The sequence below is a fragment of the Salarias fasciatus genome, chromosome 8, assembly GCF_902148845.1.
Source record: "Salarias fasciatus chromosome 8, fSalaFa1.1, whole genome shotgun sequence".
Taxonomy (NCBI): domain Eukaryota; kingdom Metazoa; phylum Chordata; class Actinopteri; order Blenniiformes; family Blenniidae; genus Salarias; species Salarias fasciatus.
The window spans coordinates 19896458-19915709 of record NC_043752.1 but is presented as its reverse complement, the minus strand read 5'-3'; the positions used below and the strand labels follow the sequence as shown (position 1 = coordinate 19915709).

The 19252-nt window shown below is 51.4% G+C and overlaps 2 protein-coding genes across 3 annotated transcripts; one reads left to right on the top strand and one right to left on the bottom strand.

The window, feature by feature from the left end:
* The first annotated feature begins 249 nt into the window (after nucleotides 1–249).
* On the top strand, nucleotides 250–8271 carry LOC115393480 (MBT domain-containing protein 1-like). 2 transcript variants are annotated; one of them, XM_030098483.1, is made up of 15 exons: nucleotides 250–460; nucleotides 2040–2244; nucleotides 2355–2488; nucleotides 2562–2676; nucleotides 2753–2835; nucleotides 2912–3029; nucleotides 3137–3271; nucleotides 3378–3466; nucleotides 3551–3785; nucleotides 3862–3917; nucleotides 3991–4095; nucleotides 4179–4326; nucleotides 4424–4741; nucleotides 4824–4891; nucleotides 5010–8271. In XM_030098483.1, the coding sequence occupies exons 1-15, from the start codon at nucleotides 440–442 to the stop codon at nucleotides 5019–5021; spliced, it is 1842 nt and encodes a 613-aa protein (XP_029954343.1). In that variant the 5' UTR covers nucleotides 250–439; the 3' UTR covers nucleotides 5022–8271. The 2 variants fall into 2 exon arrangements, with proteins under 2 accessions (XP_029954343.1, XP_029954342.1); XM_030098482.1 differs by having other exon boundaries at nucleotides 251–460; nucleotides 4820–4891.
* Nucleotides 8272–9270: 999 nt separating this feature from the next.
* Nucleotides 9271–12422, bottom strand: LOC115393699 (nucleoside diphosphate kinase A2-like). Its single transcript, XM_030098808.1, has 5 exons — nucleotides 12300–12422; nucleotides 10283–10415; nucleotides 9769–9870; nucleotides 9573–9685; nucleotides 9271–9501 (listed from the first exon to the last, which is right to left on the bottom strand). Exons 2-5 carry the CDS (start codon nucleotides 10409–10411, stop codon nucleotides 9387–9389), a joined length of 459 nt encoding a protein of 152 aa, XP_029954668.1. The 5' UTR covers nucleotides 10412–10415; nucleotides 12300–12422; the 3' UTR covers nucleotides 9271–9386.
* Nucleotides 12423–19252: the final 6830 nt, after the last annotated feature.

Genomic DNA, 19252 nt, shown 5'->3' with positions numbered 1-19252 from the left:
CCCATCCGGCATGCCCGCGGGACCAAACAGACAGAGCTAAGAAGGATTCTTCTTGGTGGTTTTAATGGTTTTAGTTATTCTGAGTGGCTGATCGGTCGGTATGAAGCGGGAAACTTATAACAGCCAGGTTTTAACTGTAGTTGCTGCCTTATTGATCATCATACGGCACTCAGGGGGAAACGGGGCTGAGGAGGATCAGGGTTCTGGAGCAGCAGCGTTCCTCTTTCCTCTCCCTCCATCCTCCATCCAATCACAGAGAAGTAGGTTACTCGGCGCATGCGCGCTGCGCGGAGTGATTTGTTGATGTCCTGCTCGCTGGGCTTCATTTAGGATCATTTTGGACTTTTGGGACGGTTTCGCGACTCGGTTCGACCCCGGTTCGGGGCTCCCCTGCTCTCTCGGCAGCTCAGTGACCCAGCGGTGTCTATATGAGGGGCTGATGGAAGACACACGGGATTTGGTGAGTGTTTTCGGGCCCGTGGCCGCGGACTGCGGAGGGTTTTTCTCTCCTTTGTTGTTATCTGTCCGGGCTAGCTGCTAATGCTAATGATACAACAAACACAAAGTCTCACAAATAAAACCTCAACATGAAGTAAATTACTATTACGTTACTCAGAATACTCATTAAGATGTGCAGCTTTGCCACGCTGGTGTGAATTATGCCCTAATTTGTTGCTAAAACCGGAGAAAAACAGGTTTCCGCTAACAGGGTATGCTAACTAGTTAGCACCGTGGCTAACTCCCAAAGGGCCGCCTCTTCTCTGGCATTAAATCCATTTTGTCATAAAAACGGAAGGTTTCTCTGTTTTTGTGCTTTTGGGGTGTGTAACAGAGTGTGTCCTTAGTGTGTGCAGTGTGTGTTACGGGCTGGATATTCTGCCTCTGCAGCCTGTTGACAGGAAGAAGAACCATTCAACATGTTTGTTTTTGTAGCTATTAAAACCTCCTGAGGGAAAATCTGAGGGATTAAAATCACCAGAGATCCTGAGAGGAGGAGGGAAATGGGCATTTATTCTAAAAAGACTATATTTCTGCTAGTATTATTTGTACACATTTGCCGTTATAAATTGGAACATTTACAGTTTTATCAGCGGAAAGCCTCCTGGGATGGAACTGACTGCAGGAAATACTATGAAAACAAGTGTTTTCATTATAATCCCTTCAGATTACAGCATCCTTCTGCTATATGATAATCTCTTTAACTATCAGGAGGTTGTAAAATGTTAAACGGTGAACTAATATTTCCTCATAAAGCAATTTTAGCTCATTTTTGTTTTTTTCAGAACACAGATATACGTTTGAATGAAACTTTGTAGGTATTTTAATTTAGGTAAACACATTTATTTTAATGACAAAAAAGATTTTTCGTGGCTAATATTCTTTTATTATTATAACATGGAACTGTATCAATATAATTTGTTAGAAATTCAGAGAAGAAATTAGTGTCTTTGGGCTTGATAGAATGTTTTATTCACTTGACGTATTGAGAAAACCCTTTTACGCATCTAGTCGTTTCTCCAAAATGTGAAAGAATCTTTTTTTAAAAGAACCTGAATTATGGATGTGTGTGAGAGGTTATGTTGAACACTGCCTGCTGGCAAACAGGCGACGACATTAAAGATTAAACTGACCTTCACAGATGCCAGATAAGAAATGGAACTGCAGCAGAATTATATGTCAGTGTTTAACACAGCAGCACATGACAGGTTCAATAAGTAGATCAATACATGGACTCTAACATGAAATGAGTCTTTTTCAATGAACCATTTCCATAACTGTTTATATGCATGTGTTAGTTCATATTTTAGTCTGTGTCATATAGAAGTAGAACATGTTGTGTGTCAGTGCGTTTAATATTAAAATAAGTTCAGGCTTTTGTCATCACAGTTCACCAACATGAAATGTGTAGAAACCACAGCAGAAGCAGAAGGTGTGTCTGTGTACTTTATTCCCTTCAGTAAGACCCGGTCCGTCTTGACGTGTCGGAGTGTTCTGCTCCGTTCGGGCTGCTGACTGTGCCTTGCTCCTCTGCCGCGCAGGCTGAACGCACGCCACGTTCAGAGCGGAAGCGGCGAGACTCGTTTGGGATGTTCGATGGCTACGACAGCTGCAGCGAGGAGTCCACCAGCAGCTCCAGCTCGGAAGACAGCGAGGACGAGGTGGTGCCCTCCATCCCCGCCAGCCTGCCCATCATCAAGAACAATGGCCAGGTGTACACCTACCCCGACGGCAAGGCCGGAATGGGTCAGTAACGCCCGAGGACGTCCACCGCGGCTCTGCTTTAAGGTGTAGAAACAGGAGGATTTCACTCGGTAGCAGTGTGACACTGGTCTTCTCTCTGCCCGGCTCTGCAGCCACCTGTGAGATGTGCGGCATGGTGGGAGTCCGCGATGCCTTCTACTCTAAAACCAAGCGTTTCTGCAGCGTGTCCTGCTCCAGGAGTTACTCCTCCAACTCCAAGAAGGCCAGCATCCTGGCCCGGCTGCAGGTGAGCGCGTCAGACGCTGTGTGTGTTTGTGTGTGTGTGTCGCCTCAATCCTGACGTTTGCTTTGGTTTCAAGGGCAAACCACCCACCAAAAAGGCGAAGGTCCTGCAGAAACAGCCTCTGGTGGCCAAGCTGGCAGCGTACGCTCAGTACCAGGCCAGCCAGCAGAACCAGGCCAAGTCCAAAGCCGGTAAGACAGCAGAACCCTTCCTGACCCACGTCTCTGTGGACGTCCAGCCTCACTCTGTGTCCCCCACCCCTGTCAGTGGTCCCAGCGGAGAGCTTCGACTGGGGGAGGTATATCTGTAGCAATAACACGGTGGGAGCGCCGGTCAGCTGCTTCAAACATGTGAGTGTGAATCGAGTGGAGTGCCCGACGGCGGCGGCAGACGTGATCCGGTTCACAGCTCCGCTCTGTCCTCCAGGCTCCCATGGGGACGTGCTGGGGGGACATCGAGGAGGGCGTGAGGATCGAAGTGCCCAACTCCGACACCAGTCTCTCCACCAAGGTCTACTGGATCGCAGAGATCATCAAGCTAGCAGGTGGGATGGGGCGTTTTGGAAGCCGACGTGGAGGGACCCGGCGGGCGGAGTGTGCTGATGGTGAGGCGGAACGGCGCTGGGTTTGAGCGTTTGTGGTTTGTCTGCAGGGTTCAAGGCTCTCCTGCGGTACGAGGGCTTCGACAACGACACCAGTAAAGACTTCTGGTGTAACCTCTGCATCCCCGAGGTGCACCAGGTGGGCTGGTGTGCGTCCAGCGGAAAACCCCTCGTACCTCCCAAAAGTGAGTGTGTGTGTGTGGTTGTGTGTGTCCACTACGGACGGACAGACGGATGGAGAGCGTCCTGTCTCCTCAGCAAACCCTGATTGCCCGCTCTGTCCTCCCCCAGGCATACAGCATAAGTACTCCAACTGGAAAGTCTTTCTGGTGAAGCGTCTCACTGGAGCTAAAACACTGCCGCCGGACTTCAACACCAAGGTGAGACGCCCGACCCAAGCGGTGTGGAGTTCTGCAGGGTTCCGCTCCGAGCCCACTAAAGGAACTGTCTGTGTCCCCCTGAAGGTGCACGAAAACATGCAGTTCCCCTTTAAGAAGCTGATGCGCGTGGAGGTGGTGGACAAGAACTACCTGTGCCGGACGCGGGTGGCCCTGGTGGAGCAGGTGATCGGGGGCCGCCTGCGGCTGGTCTACGAGGAGAGCGAGGACGGCTCCGACGACTTCTGGTGCCACATGCAGAGCCCGCTCATCCACAACATCGGCTGGTCCCGGAGCATCGGACACCGCTTCAAACGATCCGGTGGGGGTCGGAGGCGGTCGACCACGACGCAGCTGTCAGCCGGCGACGGAACCACTGACACTTCTCTGTTTTCCAGACTTCACCAAGAAATTCGAGGGTCAAATGGACGCTCCTCCTCAGCTCTTCCCAAAGGTAAAGCAAGAACCCAGCTCCGTCTGAACCACTCGGATCGGTCGGTGAACAAACCTGGTTTTGTGTGTTTGAGGTGCGAGACGTGGACCAGAGCTCGGACTGGTTCAAAGACGGGATGAAGCTGGAAGCCATCGACCCCCTCAACCTCTCCGCCATCTGTGTAGCCACAGTCCGAAAGGTCAGCCCCCCGTCCTGTCCGCGGTCCGGCCAGGTCCGCCGTGCGGCGGCGGGCCGGGCGTTGAACCGCTGTGTGTCGTGCAGGTGCTGGCGGACGGGTACCTCATGATCGGCATCGACGGCTCCGAGGCGGTGGACGGCTCCGACTGGTTCTGCTACCACGGCACCTCGCCCTCCATCTTCCCCGTGGGCTTCTGTGAAATCAACAACATCGAGCTGACGCCCCCCAGAGGTAGCTTTGTGTTGTGCTTGAGCCTGTAGACCCCGGCCCTGACCGCGGCCCTGACCGCGGCCCTGACCCCGGCCCTGACCCCGGCTCTGCCCCCCAGGGTACACCAAGCTGCCGTTCAAATGGTTCGACTACCTCAGAGAGACGGGCTCCCGGGCCGCCCCCGTCCGCCTCTTCAACAAGGAGGTCCCCAACCACGGCTTCCGGCAGGGCATGAAGCTGGAGGCCGTGGACCTGATGGAGCCGCGGCTGGTGTGCGTCGCCACGGTGACCAGGATCATCCACCGCCTGCTGAGGATCCACTTCGACGGCTGGGAGGACGAGTACGACCAGTGGGTGGACTGCGAGTCCCCGGACCTCTACCCCGTGGGCTGGTGTCAGCTGACCGGGTACCAGCTGCAGCCGCCCGCCGCGCAGAGTGAGAACCGGCCGCGGGGCGCCCGTCTCCCCGGGACGGTGGACGTCCTCCTCAGCCGTCCGTCCTCTGTCCCTCCAGGTAGCAGGGAGATGCCGCAGTCGGTGCCCAAGCAGAAGAAGAAGGCTCAGCAGTACAAAGGCCAAAAGAAGAGTGAGTGTCCTGTTTCCTCCCTGCTGATTGGTCCAATCGCCCCGTCCCCTGTCCCCCCCGTCCCCCCGTCCCCCCGTCCCCCCGTCCCCCGTCTCATGTGTCTCTGTCCCGTCTCCAGAGTCTCTCCTGAGGATGAAGGAGGAGCCGGACGAGTTCACCTTCTCCCAGGGAACGTCGGACCAGGAGAGCAACGGCTCGGGCAGCTACTACATCAAGCAGGAGCCCTGAGGGGCCGGGGGGCCCCGGGGGGCCCGGGGGGGCCCCGGGGGGCCCGGGGGGGCCGCCGCCACCGGGAGGAGAGCCAGGAGCTCAATAACACGGGGGTCAGTTCTTCTGAAGGGAGCGTCCCGCTGAACAGTGCGAGCGTGAGCCTGTGAGTGTGTGGGTGTGTATATGTGTGAGTGTGTGAGTGTGTGAGTGTGTGTGTGTGTGTGTGTGTATGCGTGAGTGTGTGTGGGGTTCACAGCTGGCTGGGGCATTATCTTCCTCTCTGGTGTTCCTCGACCAATCAGACGCCGACCGGACCGCCCCCTCCCCTCCCCCCTCCCCCCCTCAGAGACCTGTACAAACTGTGAGCCGCGTTAATGAGCCAGGTCGCCCCTCGCCCCTCCCCCACCTGTGTGTGTTGGTGTTGTCTGGCCCGGGTCAGGGGTCAGAGGTCAGGAGCACAGCTGTGTATATTCTCTCCTTCTGTTCATAGTACTTGAAGTTGTGTTTTCTTGAACTCTGGAGTTGTGTTGTTCTCTTCTTGGCGCTGATTCCACAGCTGCTCGGCGTTCCTCATCGTGTCTGTCGGGTTTGGGGGATCGGGGGGGGTCAGGGGTCAGGGGTCGGGTTCTCCAGCACCATTCAATCACTGTGGGAACAAAGTCCAGGATGACCTTTCATCCAGATTGAAGCATTAAAACCTTTACTCTCCGCTGGAACTTTCCAATCGGTCCATTGAGACGCTGACATGTCTTTGGCGGCTGCCGGTAGCGGTGCAGCGCCAAACCCAGCGCCCGCCCCTCAGCGTCCAGCAGGGAGCCTGAGACACTTCTGTCCTCACTGGCTGGACGGGGACGGACCGGCTGCTGGCGTCCAGTCCTCCGCCATCCGAGACATGGGCGTGTCTCCTGAGAGTGGGACCAGGCGCCGGGCGCGTGCCGCGGCGCCGGCGGCGTTAACCAGGATAAGCTAAACGCGTCCCTCAGGCTTTGTGCTGCAGTGTTGATGGGGAGCTGCGTGGAGGACGGCGAGGCTGGCAGGGGGCTGCTGGAGCGCCCGGCCAGCGCTCGCCTCTGTCTGGGTAATATGCAAAACGTGTGTGTGTGTGTGTGTGTGTGTGTGTGTGTGTGTGTGTGTGTGTGTGTGTGTGTGTGTCAGAGCCATATGTATGCAGGTAGTTTGTGGTTGACCTGAGCCTTTGCTTTTCATACTGAGAAACGATGCACTGCAGGTGAAAGGGGGCGGGGCCACAGCAGGTTGGGGAGGGGGCGGGGCCACAGCAGGTTGATTTGTCCCTTAACATCTGAAGATGTCAGACAGTTGAACCAGGGAACATGAGAAGGTTAGTTTAGTTCCGGTCAGAACCCTGATCATGACGGCGTGTTGCCATGGTTACACTACTTCCTCCATAGTGTAACCACAGCAGCACCGGTCAGTGTGTGTGTGTGTGTGTGCATGTGTGTGGTAGCTGAGGAGAACCTGCAGCACGCTCTAGAACGCCAGGGCGGCTCCCGGCCCCCCGGGGAGCCGCTCACCTTCTACCTCCTGATGCCGGCCGCGCTCGGCGGCGGCATATGCAAACCCGGACGAGCCGAGCCGAGACGCCAAACAACGGAAGAGTCTTTCTCAGCACACGAGCTCATTATGCAATAAGAGAGACGCCCCGGACGCCGCCGGCGCCGGCGCCGGGAGGAGCAGAGTCCAGTCAACTCTCAGGAAGCTCCGCCCACTCAAACCACCGCTAACATTCACTGGATTCAGCCTCAGCTTTTATATCTACAGGGACAAGATGGCTAGAAACAAAAGTTTAATTAAAGTCTTTAAATAATTTACTTGTGCAGATTTATTTGTTTCTAAAATAAAATATTAAAAGAACACTTTGAGTTGTAAAATACTATCACTGAAACTAAAAAAGTAATTACATTTAAATAACAAGATTCACCTCTTCCATAAAGAATGTTATTTAGAAAAATTCTAATCATTTAGGGTGAAAGTTTTCTCTGAAGAATTAATTTTTTTTTATTTACATTAAAATGACAGAACTTTTCTAATAAAATTGTAATTTCTGTTCAGAAGTTTGTAACTTTCAGGAAATAAATGTTCTTTATGAGTGAGATCTTATTGTATCGTACAGATGGAAGCGGTTCGTCTGAACCTGGAGGTGTTTTGACCCTCATTTGTTGCCGTATTCAGACCACGCCCACTTCAGACCACGCCCACTTCTGAGTCTCTCTTCCCTTCTGATTGGACATTTTCCTTTCCCTTGTCGATCCCAAGCGAAAAGCTGAGACGAGCAATAAAAGACACGGCGTCACAATCAGCCCGGGCCCTCTCAGAGGTCAAAGGTCAGAGGAAGCATCAACAACTACCAAACTGCGATATTATCTTAGTACAACCAGACTGTTATGGACTGACTGCTGCTAGCCTCTAGATTAATGCACAATCAGCGCTCTCAGTGGGAGGTGTGGCCTGGAGGCTCCGCCCACCGCCGTGGGAGGCGGAGTCAGGGTGGGGTGGGGTGGGGGGGTGCACTGATCAGCTCGTTGCATGTCAGACTTTGTGCCGGTGTCGTGCTGAGCTTTCTGTCGTTGCTGTAAAGGTCGTCGGTCGTTGAGTGGCTGTGTTCCCCTCCTCCTCCTCCGCCGCCGCCGCCCGTCAGGACCGCCGCCCGGGGAGGCGTGTCCGTCCTGCTGAGCGGCGGCGGGCGGCAGAACGTCTGTGCCAAGACGAATCAGACCCCTCGTTGGACTCGGTCCACTTTGATCCAGTCCCGGTTGAAATCAGTGAATTTGGCAGTGAGGACGTCCCGGGTCAAACTGAGCGAATGCTAATGCTAATGCTAACTGCAGTTCTGCTGGTTTTGGAGTTAAAAGCACAAAAAAAGAAAGTGGCTGAACTAACTAACCAAACCGGAAGCGTTGAATTGGTTACTTTAACTCTTCTGAACTGGTAGCTGACAGTCGGGTTTCGCCTTGGCACTGGGGGGCCGAGGAGCATGCTGGGTATTTAGTCTTTGATTTCGTTGGTTTCCCTTTGATACTAACACGGGTCTTTTGTATGTGACAGCCCCCTCCTCCCTCCCCCTCCTTCTATATCAAATCATTATATCGTGGTGCTACTATATATATATTTGATAAAATGACTTAATGTATTGGATTACTATTGTCTGAAAATGAGAGGGTTTTATTTTTGGATACAAATAAACTAAAAGAAGAATAAAGTCTATTAACTGGGACCCTCCAGGTACAGTAGATGAGAGTTTGTACATCCTTTTGATAGTGTAACTTTGTGCTGTGATCAAGCTTTGATAGACTTTGTAAATAAAGCCAGACTCTTTGGATCTTCATTCTGGGTGTAATGACGGCTTCTTTGTTTACAGAACTGGTTTGGGTTTGTTTTGTTTTTTTCCGCATGGCTGTGAAAGTTTATCTGCTCTTTTTTTTTTGTAAAATCTTTTACACTGAATAAAAAAAGGCTTATGACTACGACTGCTCGTTCCATCTTTCAAACCTTCCAGGTGTTAAATGCAGCCGTGGAGGATTGTCTAAGATGTTGGGCCATGTTGACCCCTCAGTCTCCTGGCTGCAGTTCTTCCCTGTGCCCACCAGGGGGCGCAGGGACCACAGGAGCCCATGTAGAAGGCCAACGCAGCTCAGGAAGGCTCATGTATAGTTTTGAAGCACAGATAAAAACTACATCTAAAGATGTATTTAAGATTTTAACTTTAGTTCATGATAGTGGACAATTTCACGTGTTCCCCGTCCCCGATTTTAATAGTTTTTGTTCTTTTCAAGCATATTTTTGGAGCCAATTTTCAGATTTTAGCCGTTTTAACTTTCACCTCAAAGTGGTTTTGTCTGCATTTCTTTTTTGAGAAATTGTTTTATTTTTCCCAAGCCACTATATAAATTTGTCCCCCATTTTTTGTGGTTTAGTTTTGTTGAGTACCTCTTTTTTTTTTTAAATCCCTTTTCAACCAAGAGTGACAATTCATTAGAAGTTCTCCAATGTTTATTCACACTTTATGGAGCCGCTACAGAGACTGAAGAGCCACAGGCTGAACACCCCTACTTTACTGGAGCTTGAGTACTTAACTGGTCAGGAGGCTTCCCTCCCCTGCTCTGACCCCCCGATCCCCCCCCGGCCCCCCACAGAGACAGACTGACAGCGGACCGAGGTGTTGTTGGACTTTATTCAAACCAAAGTGACGTCAGGTTGAGGAATGACAGGGTGGAATGTCTGTAGAGGAATGGGGGGGTCTACAGTATGAGGATGGTGGGGGGGGGGCTCAGTACAGCCAGCTGAAGGCACAGCTGGTGTAGCTGACCAGCTCGTCGTCCTTGAACCACAGGGAGATCTCCGTCTTGGCGCTGTCCACCGAGTCGCTGCCGTGGATGATGTTCCTGAGGGCAGAGCGGAGCGTCAGCCAGACGCCTCGGAGGGCGGGGGGGAAGGGGGGGAGGGGGGTACTCACTTGCTCACGTCGATGCAGAAGTCTCCTCGGATGGTCCCGGGGCTGGAGTCGGCCGGGTTGGTGGCACCCAGCATCACGCGGCCCGTCTTCACCACGCCTTTCCCCTCCCACACCTGAAACACAGCAGGGCAGCGGGTGAGGCCGGGCGCCGCCAGCAGGACCGCGGGTCAGGTCCCGGTCCGGTTCCGGCTCTCACCATGGCCACCACAGGACCAGAGCTCATGTAATCGATGAGCGTGGGGAAGAAGGGCCGGTCCTTCAGGTCCACGTAGTGATCGGACAGGAGGTCCCGAGACGCCTGGAGACAAGGACACCATCAGAATCAACGCTACACACCGTCACATGTCCTAACACCACATTAACCATGACTAATGACCTTTAACCCCGACTGTCCCACCCACTGCCGTCTTCCCTTCACCTCCCCGATCGGCCCGATTCCTCCTGCTGCAGCGTTTCAGCACCGAGTAAAAATACACCCTGGCTCTGATTTCCTGCTGCCCTACAAACCAAACTTCCCTCCCGGATTTAATCCACTTCCTGTCGGTAACCCAGAGCGCCGTTCCTCCCACGATGCAGCAGGAAGCTCCGTGTCGAGTGGAGGATCAGGAGAGCCCACTCCGAGCTAATCAGCCGCAGCGCGGTCAGGAATAGCGGCGTTAAGACCTCCGCTGAGCGCATTAGGCCGGCGCGGCGCGGCGGGCCAGACTCACCTGGATCATCTTCATGCCCACCAGCTTGAAGCCCTTCTGCTCGAACCTCTTGATGATGTCGCCGATCAGGCCCCTCTGCACGCCGTCCGGCTTCACGGCGATGAAGGTGCGCTCCTTCTGTTCGGCCATGGTCCTGAAACAGAGGAGACGGTCAGCCTGCAGCAGGGGGCGGGTGGAGGCGGGGGGGGGGGGTGGGGATCCCACTCACCCCGCGGGGCTGGGGCGGGGGCCACTACCGCCGCCGGCCGAGGGCGCCGAGCCCATCGCACACAGGGCGCTGAGCGAGCGGCCGGAGCCAGAGCGGATCTGAAGCTGCGACAGACTACCTGAGCTGAAGCCCCGCCCCCTCCGGGGAGAGTGATTAAAGCTGAAGCTCCGCCCCTCTAGAGGAGCGAGGACCCGAGCTCTGGGGGGCTTAAGCTGAAGCCCCGCCCACTCCAGAGTCCACCACGTCAACTCAGATCACCGTTTACTCTCAAAGTCACATCATTTCACCACAAGAGCCAAAATCAGGTCTGTAGAGCAGCGTTAGAACCGACCAATCAGCTCCGCCGTCAGGGCTCAGCACGGCCAAACAGGGTCAGAAACATTCAGACTGACCCAAACACTTCAGCGCCGGAGCTCAGAGAGCGCCACATCAGGACGAGGTGGGAAAAAGCTTGAGGACGGTCTCTGGTTTGTGTTCCATTCATGTGATCATTAATGTGTCCTCACTCACAGAAGTGATTCATTAAGATTTAAACAAACAGCTGACAGACCTGTGAAATCACATCAGGAGAACATCAGCAGAATAAAGTTTGATGTATAAAATGACACTGAATGTGTGGAGGTCCAGGGACATGTGACCATGTTACATCATCTTCAGGACATTCATGTGTTCACGCTGCGTGAACAAACACAATGAGGGCCAACGGTCCGTGAAGATAAACCCTCTCTTTACGAGCAGCAGCAGCAGCTCAGGTCACCGCAGCACATCTCAGAGCGCCAGAATAACCCGCCTGCCACTGGCAGAGCCGTCCTTATGCAAGGCACTCACAGGTCATACAAGTCACATGCACGGCGTGCACGGCGTGCACGCCACCAACCCACCGGAATCACTCCACAGTGGCTTATTTACATATTTTCTTCATGCTCATATTTGAACCTCTAGCTCAAATTCTGATGAAAACTGCATCCTGCGTGCTGATGAACACATCCAGACCGTGTATGAGATGATGATCCAATAATCTCCACCCAGTCTGCACAAAACACTCTATAAATAAACGCTTTCAGCAGCTCTGACAGTTCACGGCTCCAGATTTACACCAAGATTAGGTGAAGTCAGCAGACTAGCTACCAGCCTGCTTCCTGCACGGGGAGCAAAGCATCATGGGAAGCACCACGGTGGCGTGTGTGCCGTTCACTCCTCAATCCAGCCACTTCTCCTGCAAAACGCACATTTACTACACACTCATCCGGGCCCATGGAGAAGTAGAACGGACCAATCACAGCGCTGGGCGTCTGCGTCTCGTGCCGCAGTGCCGCGTAGCCACGCAGAGGGGCTCGCGGCCCTCTGACAGCCGCTGGTTTAATCCGCCGCTTGGCGGCTCCTCCGGCCGGCGGCCGTCAGGCTGCACGGTCCGCCCCGCCCGGCCGGCCCACCCGTTCACTAGCCGGGGGTGTGAACGGGGCGCGGCCGGGGCTCCACCGGGAGGCCCGAGGCCTTCACACCCCTCCTCCACATGGTCCTCTTTTGTTCCAGAGGCGCTCGCTTCAACGCGCCGGGTCCGCTCAGAGGGGCGGGAAAACGGCTGCTCCGCCCGGTGTTTTATCAACACTGCTGTCAGAACTCACCGGAACCGACAACAGTATCCTCAAGTTCAGCACTTTATTAACGCAAAAGCTTCACACGGAACAACAAAACAAGCGCTCCCCCTCAGGGAGCGGCCGCAGCCTGACGGAGCGTCGGAGTGAAACACCTCCCAAAGCCTCACGCGGTGCCCGGCTGCCGGGCGGCGGAGCTCCGCGGCGCCGTTACCTTCAAGATGAGCTCCGGTGCTTCGGCTGCTGGTTCTGACTCCGGTTCGAGCGGGAGAAGACCGACTGAGGCTGCGCAGCCGCCTTTTATACCGCCGAGGGGCGGGGACTCGGCGACGGAAAGCCGGCAGGGTCAAAAAGTCTCCATTGAAGAAACAGTCAAAAGGCGAAAACACGAAAACTCACCAAACAAATGATAAATTTAAAGTCATCTGAACAGCTTACATTAACCAGTAATACCAAACACACACACACACACACACACACACACACACACACACACACACACACACACACACACACACACACACACACATACAGGTTTGTATTTCTATCCTTGTGAGGACACTCACTGATATAATGCATCTACTAGCCCCTGACCCTTACCCTAACCCTAACCCAGACCACAACACAGCCGAACCCTAAAGAAATGTTTTTGACCTTTGACTTTTTTCAGTGACAACAACATGGTCAAGAGAACACTGTTTCTCCTACTTAGGACCGGAAAAAGGTCCCCACAAGGCACGTTGTTCCACGTTTTGCTATCCTTGTGGGGACATTTGGCCCCGACAAGGATAGAAATACGAGAACGCACACACACACACACACACACACACACACACACACACACACACACACACACACACACACTGGCAAGTGACGACAGGTGGTACATAGTGAGTGTTTAATGAGCAGGTTGCCTCGGTGCAGCCTGCAGCTCGTGCTGCAGTCATCAAGGACAGACAGAGAAGGTGTTAAATCAACATTCACCTCAACAGCAACCTGCCCGTATGGGCGGAAACCTTCAAATCTTAACTCAAAGCTCCTTTAGAAGATGTTCAAGATGTTATGTTGGAAATATTCAGCTAATTCACTCAAGCAGAAGAATTTGCAGAGTGAAACAACTCCACGACAAGCGAAACCAGACAGAACTGGTTGTAACCTCCATACATTAAGGCCACTGGAGACGTGCATCTCTGACTGGAACGTTAATCTCCGCCTCATCCATCCCACTCACTGCAGATTACTGAAGTGTTTCTAACAGCAGGAGAGTTGGACTGTGCCACTGCAGCTGCACGGCCGGCCTCATCCCTCCACCCTCCTCCTCCATCACTTGGAGGAGGATCTGCGGCAGATCAGGCTTCCTCTGTGAAACGCTGTGATCTCTGCAGCTGTTGAGAACAGCCAGGTCCCGCTTCCCGCCCCGCTCATCCAGCGGCGGATGCTCTTAGAAGGCGAATAGAGAGTTAATCCTGAGGCCTAATCTGCAGCGCTCCACTCTCTCTGCTATTTCTGCTGGAGCTTAAGGTCAGGATTAAAACCTCTCCCATCTTTCTCTCCCCAGCTGACTTTTACAGGGAATGAGACTATTGACGGATAAGTACTGATCGCAGCGTGCCAGCAAGCCTGTTAGACCAGGCCTGCCTGCATGCGTGTGTGTGTGTGTGTGTGTGTGTGTGTGTGTGTGTGTGTGTGTGTGTGTTAAATTGAAAGTTTTCTGTGGTTTTTAAATCCTAAGTGGGCCCTGAAGTGAGACATGACTCAATGTCAAGGGGTAAACATGACCTGCCAGACCTGCATGGCTACACCTGTAGACCTACACCTGCAGACCTACACCTGTAGACCTACACCTGTAGACCTACACCTGCAGACCTACACCACTCCACCTGTAGAAGCTCTAGTGAATAACTCCAACCACCTTGTGTGTGTGACCTTGTAGGAACACACACACGTAACCTAAATACGCTCACACACAACACGAGCAGTTAAAAATACCTGTGCTGTGTGACACCCGGCCAGGACGTCCTCAGCGTCCTCAGAGGGTCACGAAGGGCCTGAAAATGGCGGCAGGCAGAGAGCGGTGAAGCAGAGGTTGAGTTCATCGGTCAGACTCAGTCCTCAGGGCGGACCTTTAACAGATCATCTTCCAGTATCACGTTCAGTCCCTCAGACCGGAACCCTTCGACCTGGACTCTTCTGTATTCAGCAGGATTTCTTTTGAAAAGTTAAAAGTGAGGAAGTTCTGCGTTAGAGGACCGTCCAGATGTTCTGCAGCTGCTGTCGCCTACGCTGGTCCTGTTCCTGCTGCTCTCTCTGGGCTCCAATCCAGCTTCTAGTCCATTCCACTACCAATTCTACAGCGTGGGTTTTATTTCTGGAGATACTTGGATTAAAAAAGGTGCTTAGAGTTCTCTCTCTGGACTCTCTGGATGCAGTGACATCTAGTGGTGACAAAGGCTGTGTGTTGTGTAAGTCTGAAGACTCGCCAATCAAATAAATAAAGAATGGTCTATAGTCTGGAAGATAAAAGATCAGAATGAAACGACCTTATAAAACATTTTAGAGGAACAGGTGCTCTTTTTTCTGTTTCCTAAATCCAAAAACATTTTTCAGAGGAAACACAGAGTTGTGTGTGTGAACAGACTAAACCTAGTGTGACTTAAAATCCAGAAAATCCAGAAAACAACCAGAGAAGCAGCCGCCATTAAACACCAACGTAGAATTAGTGGAGAGACGACCAGAGCGCTGCAGATTAAAGCATCATTTTCATAATCCGTCTGCTGAGAAGGGAAAGAAATCCGGCTGGATTTAATCTTTATGGCTGTAAATATGTCGACACGCCGTCTGAAGCCCAGAGGATCCACGACCTCTGACCTCTTCTCCAATGGATGATGTTTGACAGGATAAATACAAATGAACAAGATGAATATCTTGTGTGTGTGTGTGTGTGTGTGTGTGTGTGTGTATTGGGTTTTATTTCCAGTGAAGTGTGTGTCGCAGTGACTTTCTACTGATTGCAGGACTTTCTTTTCTCTTTTCTGACATCCAGACGACATAGAGGAGAATTACTGGCACCAATAACCTTATTTGAAATACAAATATAAATGTTTAGAATATAAAAAGATGTAAACATGCATGTCAGAGGTGATTTTTTTTTTTTTTTTTCAGCCGGGAAACATCTCCCTTTGGATTCCATGTTAAACTGAGGTATCCTGAACCTCCTGTTGTCACAGCGCAGCGCCGAAAGTGGAGATTTATTCAATACATTCTCATTATTATTAATCAGGATGGCCTAAATTTTTCTCTCTTTTTTTCTCTTTTTTTTATTGTTTAACTGTTTAAGTTTTCATCATATTTTGGTCTGTAAGTGTCTCAATTGTCCAGATTTTTTCTGGGTCAAAGACGGCTCTGAAACTATTTCCAGATCTCTTGTGTTAGTTGATGATCTGAGCGTGTTTCAATAAAATGACTCCTATGTGAATATATGGAGAAAAACAGATCCTGGCAGCATATTTGACAGGTAGCTGTCAGCGCCCCCGTGTGGCCGCGGAGGATCCTGCTGGAGGAGAAATTGATTTTCATTTACAGAATCATTGTACGTTACATTGTAAAGAAACGCTGCTCCATGTTTTTTACGCCCTCTTGTGGACACATGTAAGAACTACAACAACTTTACAATCCTTCCCTTGCAGCGGCTGATTCTGACCACCAGGGGGCGATGAGGTCAGAGCATCAAACATGGCCCGCCGCCATCTTGGATGGGTCTCCCATGCGCCCGCAGTGCTATAATTTCTACAGAGGCAGGCGTTTGGACAACTGAGTGAATTTCCCCACATTATTGTGCTCTTTGAAAAAGACATACATATAGCATGGCATATTAATAAATATGCAGATAAAATCTTTCTTTCACGTGCTGGGCCGCTGGCCCAGGTCTTCCCTGTGCTGTCCTGTAGAGTATTGCCCTATTCCCACCAGCAGAGGGCGGTGTAGCAGCACAACTACAGCTACTAAACAGGCTGTGAGTCGGATCCCATCCAGACTGTGGAGCTCTGGACTCAGCTTCACTCTGCGGTTTGCATGTTCTACCTGGATGTGCTTAAAAGCAGAATTTTGACCAATTTTAGCTTTACAAACAAAGAGAACCAAACCTGGAGAAACTGAACATTTACTCGAAAAAGACTGAGTCAAACTGAGGGAGAAACTGCAGGACTGCAGGAGTATTTTTATGTATTGGGATATTTTGTAGTGACACATATATATGTATATATATATATATATATATATATATATATATATATATATATATATATATATATATATATATATACACATGTACATTTTAGTTTTTCAGAGATTAAACTTTTGTCTTCATGTGTTTCTTGAGTAAATGAGAACAAAATAACTTCAGAGTGAAAGTTCCAGTTCAGTGTAAACGTGTACTTCACAGGATGAGTGTTTATGAATGTTTCTAATTACGTTGTGCGTGTTGTATTATATTGTGTGTGCGTGCGTGCATGCGTGCGTGCGTGTGTGCGTTCTCGTATTTCTATCCTTGTCGGGGCCAAATGTCCCCACAAGGATAGCAAAACGTGGAGCGACGTGCCTTGTGGGGACCTTTTTCCGGTCCTAAGTAGGAGAAACAGTGTTTTCTTGACCATGTTGTTGTTACTGAAAAAAGTAAAAGTGCAAAAACATTTCTTTAGGCTTTGTTGTGGTGTGGGTTAGGGTTAGGGTAAGGGTCAGGGTTAGGGGCTAGACATGAATGGGAGTCAATGGACGGTCCCCACAAGGATAGAAATACAAGACTGGGCGTGTGTGTGTGTGTGTGTGTGTGTGTGTGTGTGTGTGTGTGTGTGTGTGTTAAACCAGCCGCTCTCTGATCAGGGGAAGCTGGGAGTCAGACGTACTGAACGCTTCATGCTGATCTCTGCAGAGTCAGTGAACACTGCTCACCGTCCGGTCAACCTCAGATCAACCTCAGATTCTCAGCTGGAGCTACCTGATGGAGCATGTAGGGGAGGGGTGGAGGAGTGGTGGAGGGGTGTGTTCGCTCTGACAGGCCTGTGTGTGTGTGTGTGTGTGTGTGTGTGTGTGTGGGGTGTGGGGGGGTGGGGGGGTGGAGGGCTAAGTGATGCAGGCCTGTCAGCTTTCAGTGCTTCATGCTTCTTAGCAACATCTTTCTAATGCTGTTGTGACACTCAGCTCATACTGTCACCTCACACACACACACACACACACACACACACACACACACACACACACACACACACACACACACACACACACACTGTCAGCAGGTATCAATGAAGCTAATGGTGTGGAGTCTTTTACAGTCAGTCCTCCATCACTGTGGGACGACCGGAGGGATGAAACGTGTGTGTGTGTGTGTGTGTGTGTGTGTGTGTGTGTGTGTGTGTGTGCGCGCAGCTGCTTTCTGTACATCCCAGCTGAATGATGCATGGCGCTGCAGCCGGCGACTGGACCGGCTGTTTGGTGTTTTTCCTCAGCAGCGTCACTCTGACATGTCAGAGTGACGCGTTCACACACACACACACACACACACACACACACACACACACACACACACACACACACACACACACACACACACACACACACCCTCACAGCGGAGCGGAGCTGCATGGATGACTTGATAAAGCTGCTTGGTCCTGTTGTCTGCTCTCGGTGTTAATGTGTGACGGTAAAACGGGGCTTTATCGCTGGTTTGATGTGTTTTATTAGCATTACCTCAGTTTGAAGGAGTCACAGAAGCTGTGGAGAGAGAGAGGAAGTGTTGGTGTTTACTGCTCCTGTCTCTGCTCCGCGGTTCGAGTCCAGAAGACGTTTCACAGTGAGGGCAATGAGCCTTGTTAACACCCCGAGACATAAAGGCTAAAGCGCCCGTGAACGTCTTTGTGAATTATACATGCAGTAAACTGTATCTGAAGCTGTGTGTGTGTGTGTGTGTGTGTGTGTGTGTGTGTGTGTGTGTGTGTGTGTGTGTGTGTTTTCCAAGGACAGTGAGGTTTCCATTAGGGGGCATTAAGCCCCTCCACACCGGGCCTCTCCTGCACACACCCTGCCTTTGTCTTCATTAGCCCCTCTGACAAGCTCCTCCTGCCCCTCCAGAGGCTCAGTGTGGCTACCCAGAATGCCGTGCGGCTCCACAACGCCTCCACCCGGCTCCACGTCGCCTCATGGACGGAGTCCCAACACCACAAACGTTTTTCTTCCACCACTCATGTCCGTAGACGCTGTAAAACACTCCCTGATATGGGAAACAACAGGTCACTACAACCGGTCCGACTGTTCTGCAGCTCCTAAACCTTTCTCTAGTTCTGATTAAAACTCTGCTGTTGTGTTTTTCTCATGATTGTATTTGTGGGAACATCAAACGTTGAATCCAGCGGTGGTGGATGTTTTTCTGTGGGACTGGAGCAGCTCTGTGTTCTCACACACTCCTGCTGAACATGATAAATGCTGATAAATTCAGGATGAGGCTTTATCTGATGGGCGCTTTTGCGTCCCTCACTCACAGTGTTGAGAACAGCGCCACCCAGTGTCTCGGAGTGTGTTCACGAGTTCTGCGTCAGTCCACTGTTATCCACCGTCTTGACTCGAGGTTTAACAGATCAAATGAATGTGTTTTGCACATAAAATGATTTTTTTTTCTAATGAATTAATGATATATTTAATGACACATTTAAGCATTTAATTCTAAATTAAATTAATTGTAGACATATATATTCTATTGCTACATTATTTGATTTTGTGATTGTCATCCTCCAACCAGGATCTGTGTGGACTCGGTCCTCTTCTCTTGCGGGCTGTTAGACTGCTCTGCTTTGTAATTTGACACCTGGATCCTCAGCTTCATTCGCTGTTCAGGTGGAGCAGCTCAGTCTCTGCTCTCTCCCTCCTCTACACTCTGCTTTTCCTTCTCTTCCTGTCTCTCTCTCCTTTCAGCAGCAGCTCAGTAGGCTGCAGCAGGCCTCCTCCTCCTCCTCCTCCTCCTCCTCCTCCTCCTCCTCTTCCTCCTCCTCCTCTCCTCCTTTCCTCCTCTCCTCTCTACTCTTCCTTCCTCCTCCTCCTCTCTTCTCTCCTCCTCCTCCTACTTTCCTCCTCCTCCTCCCTCCTCCCTCCTCCTCCTCTCTTCCTCCTTCATCCCTCCTC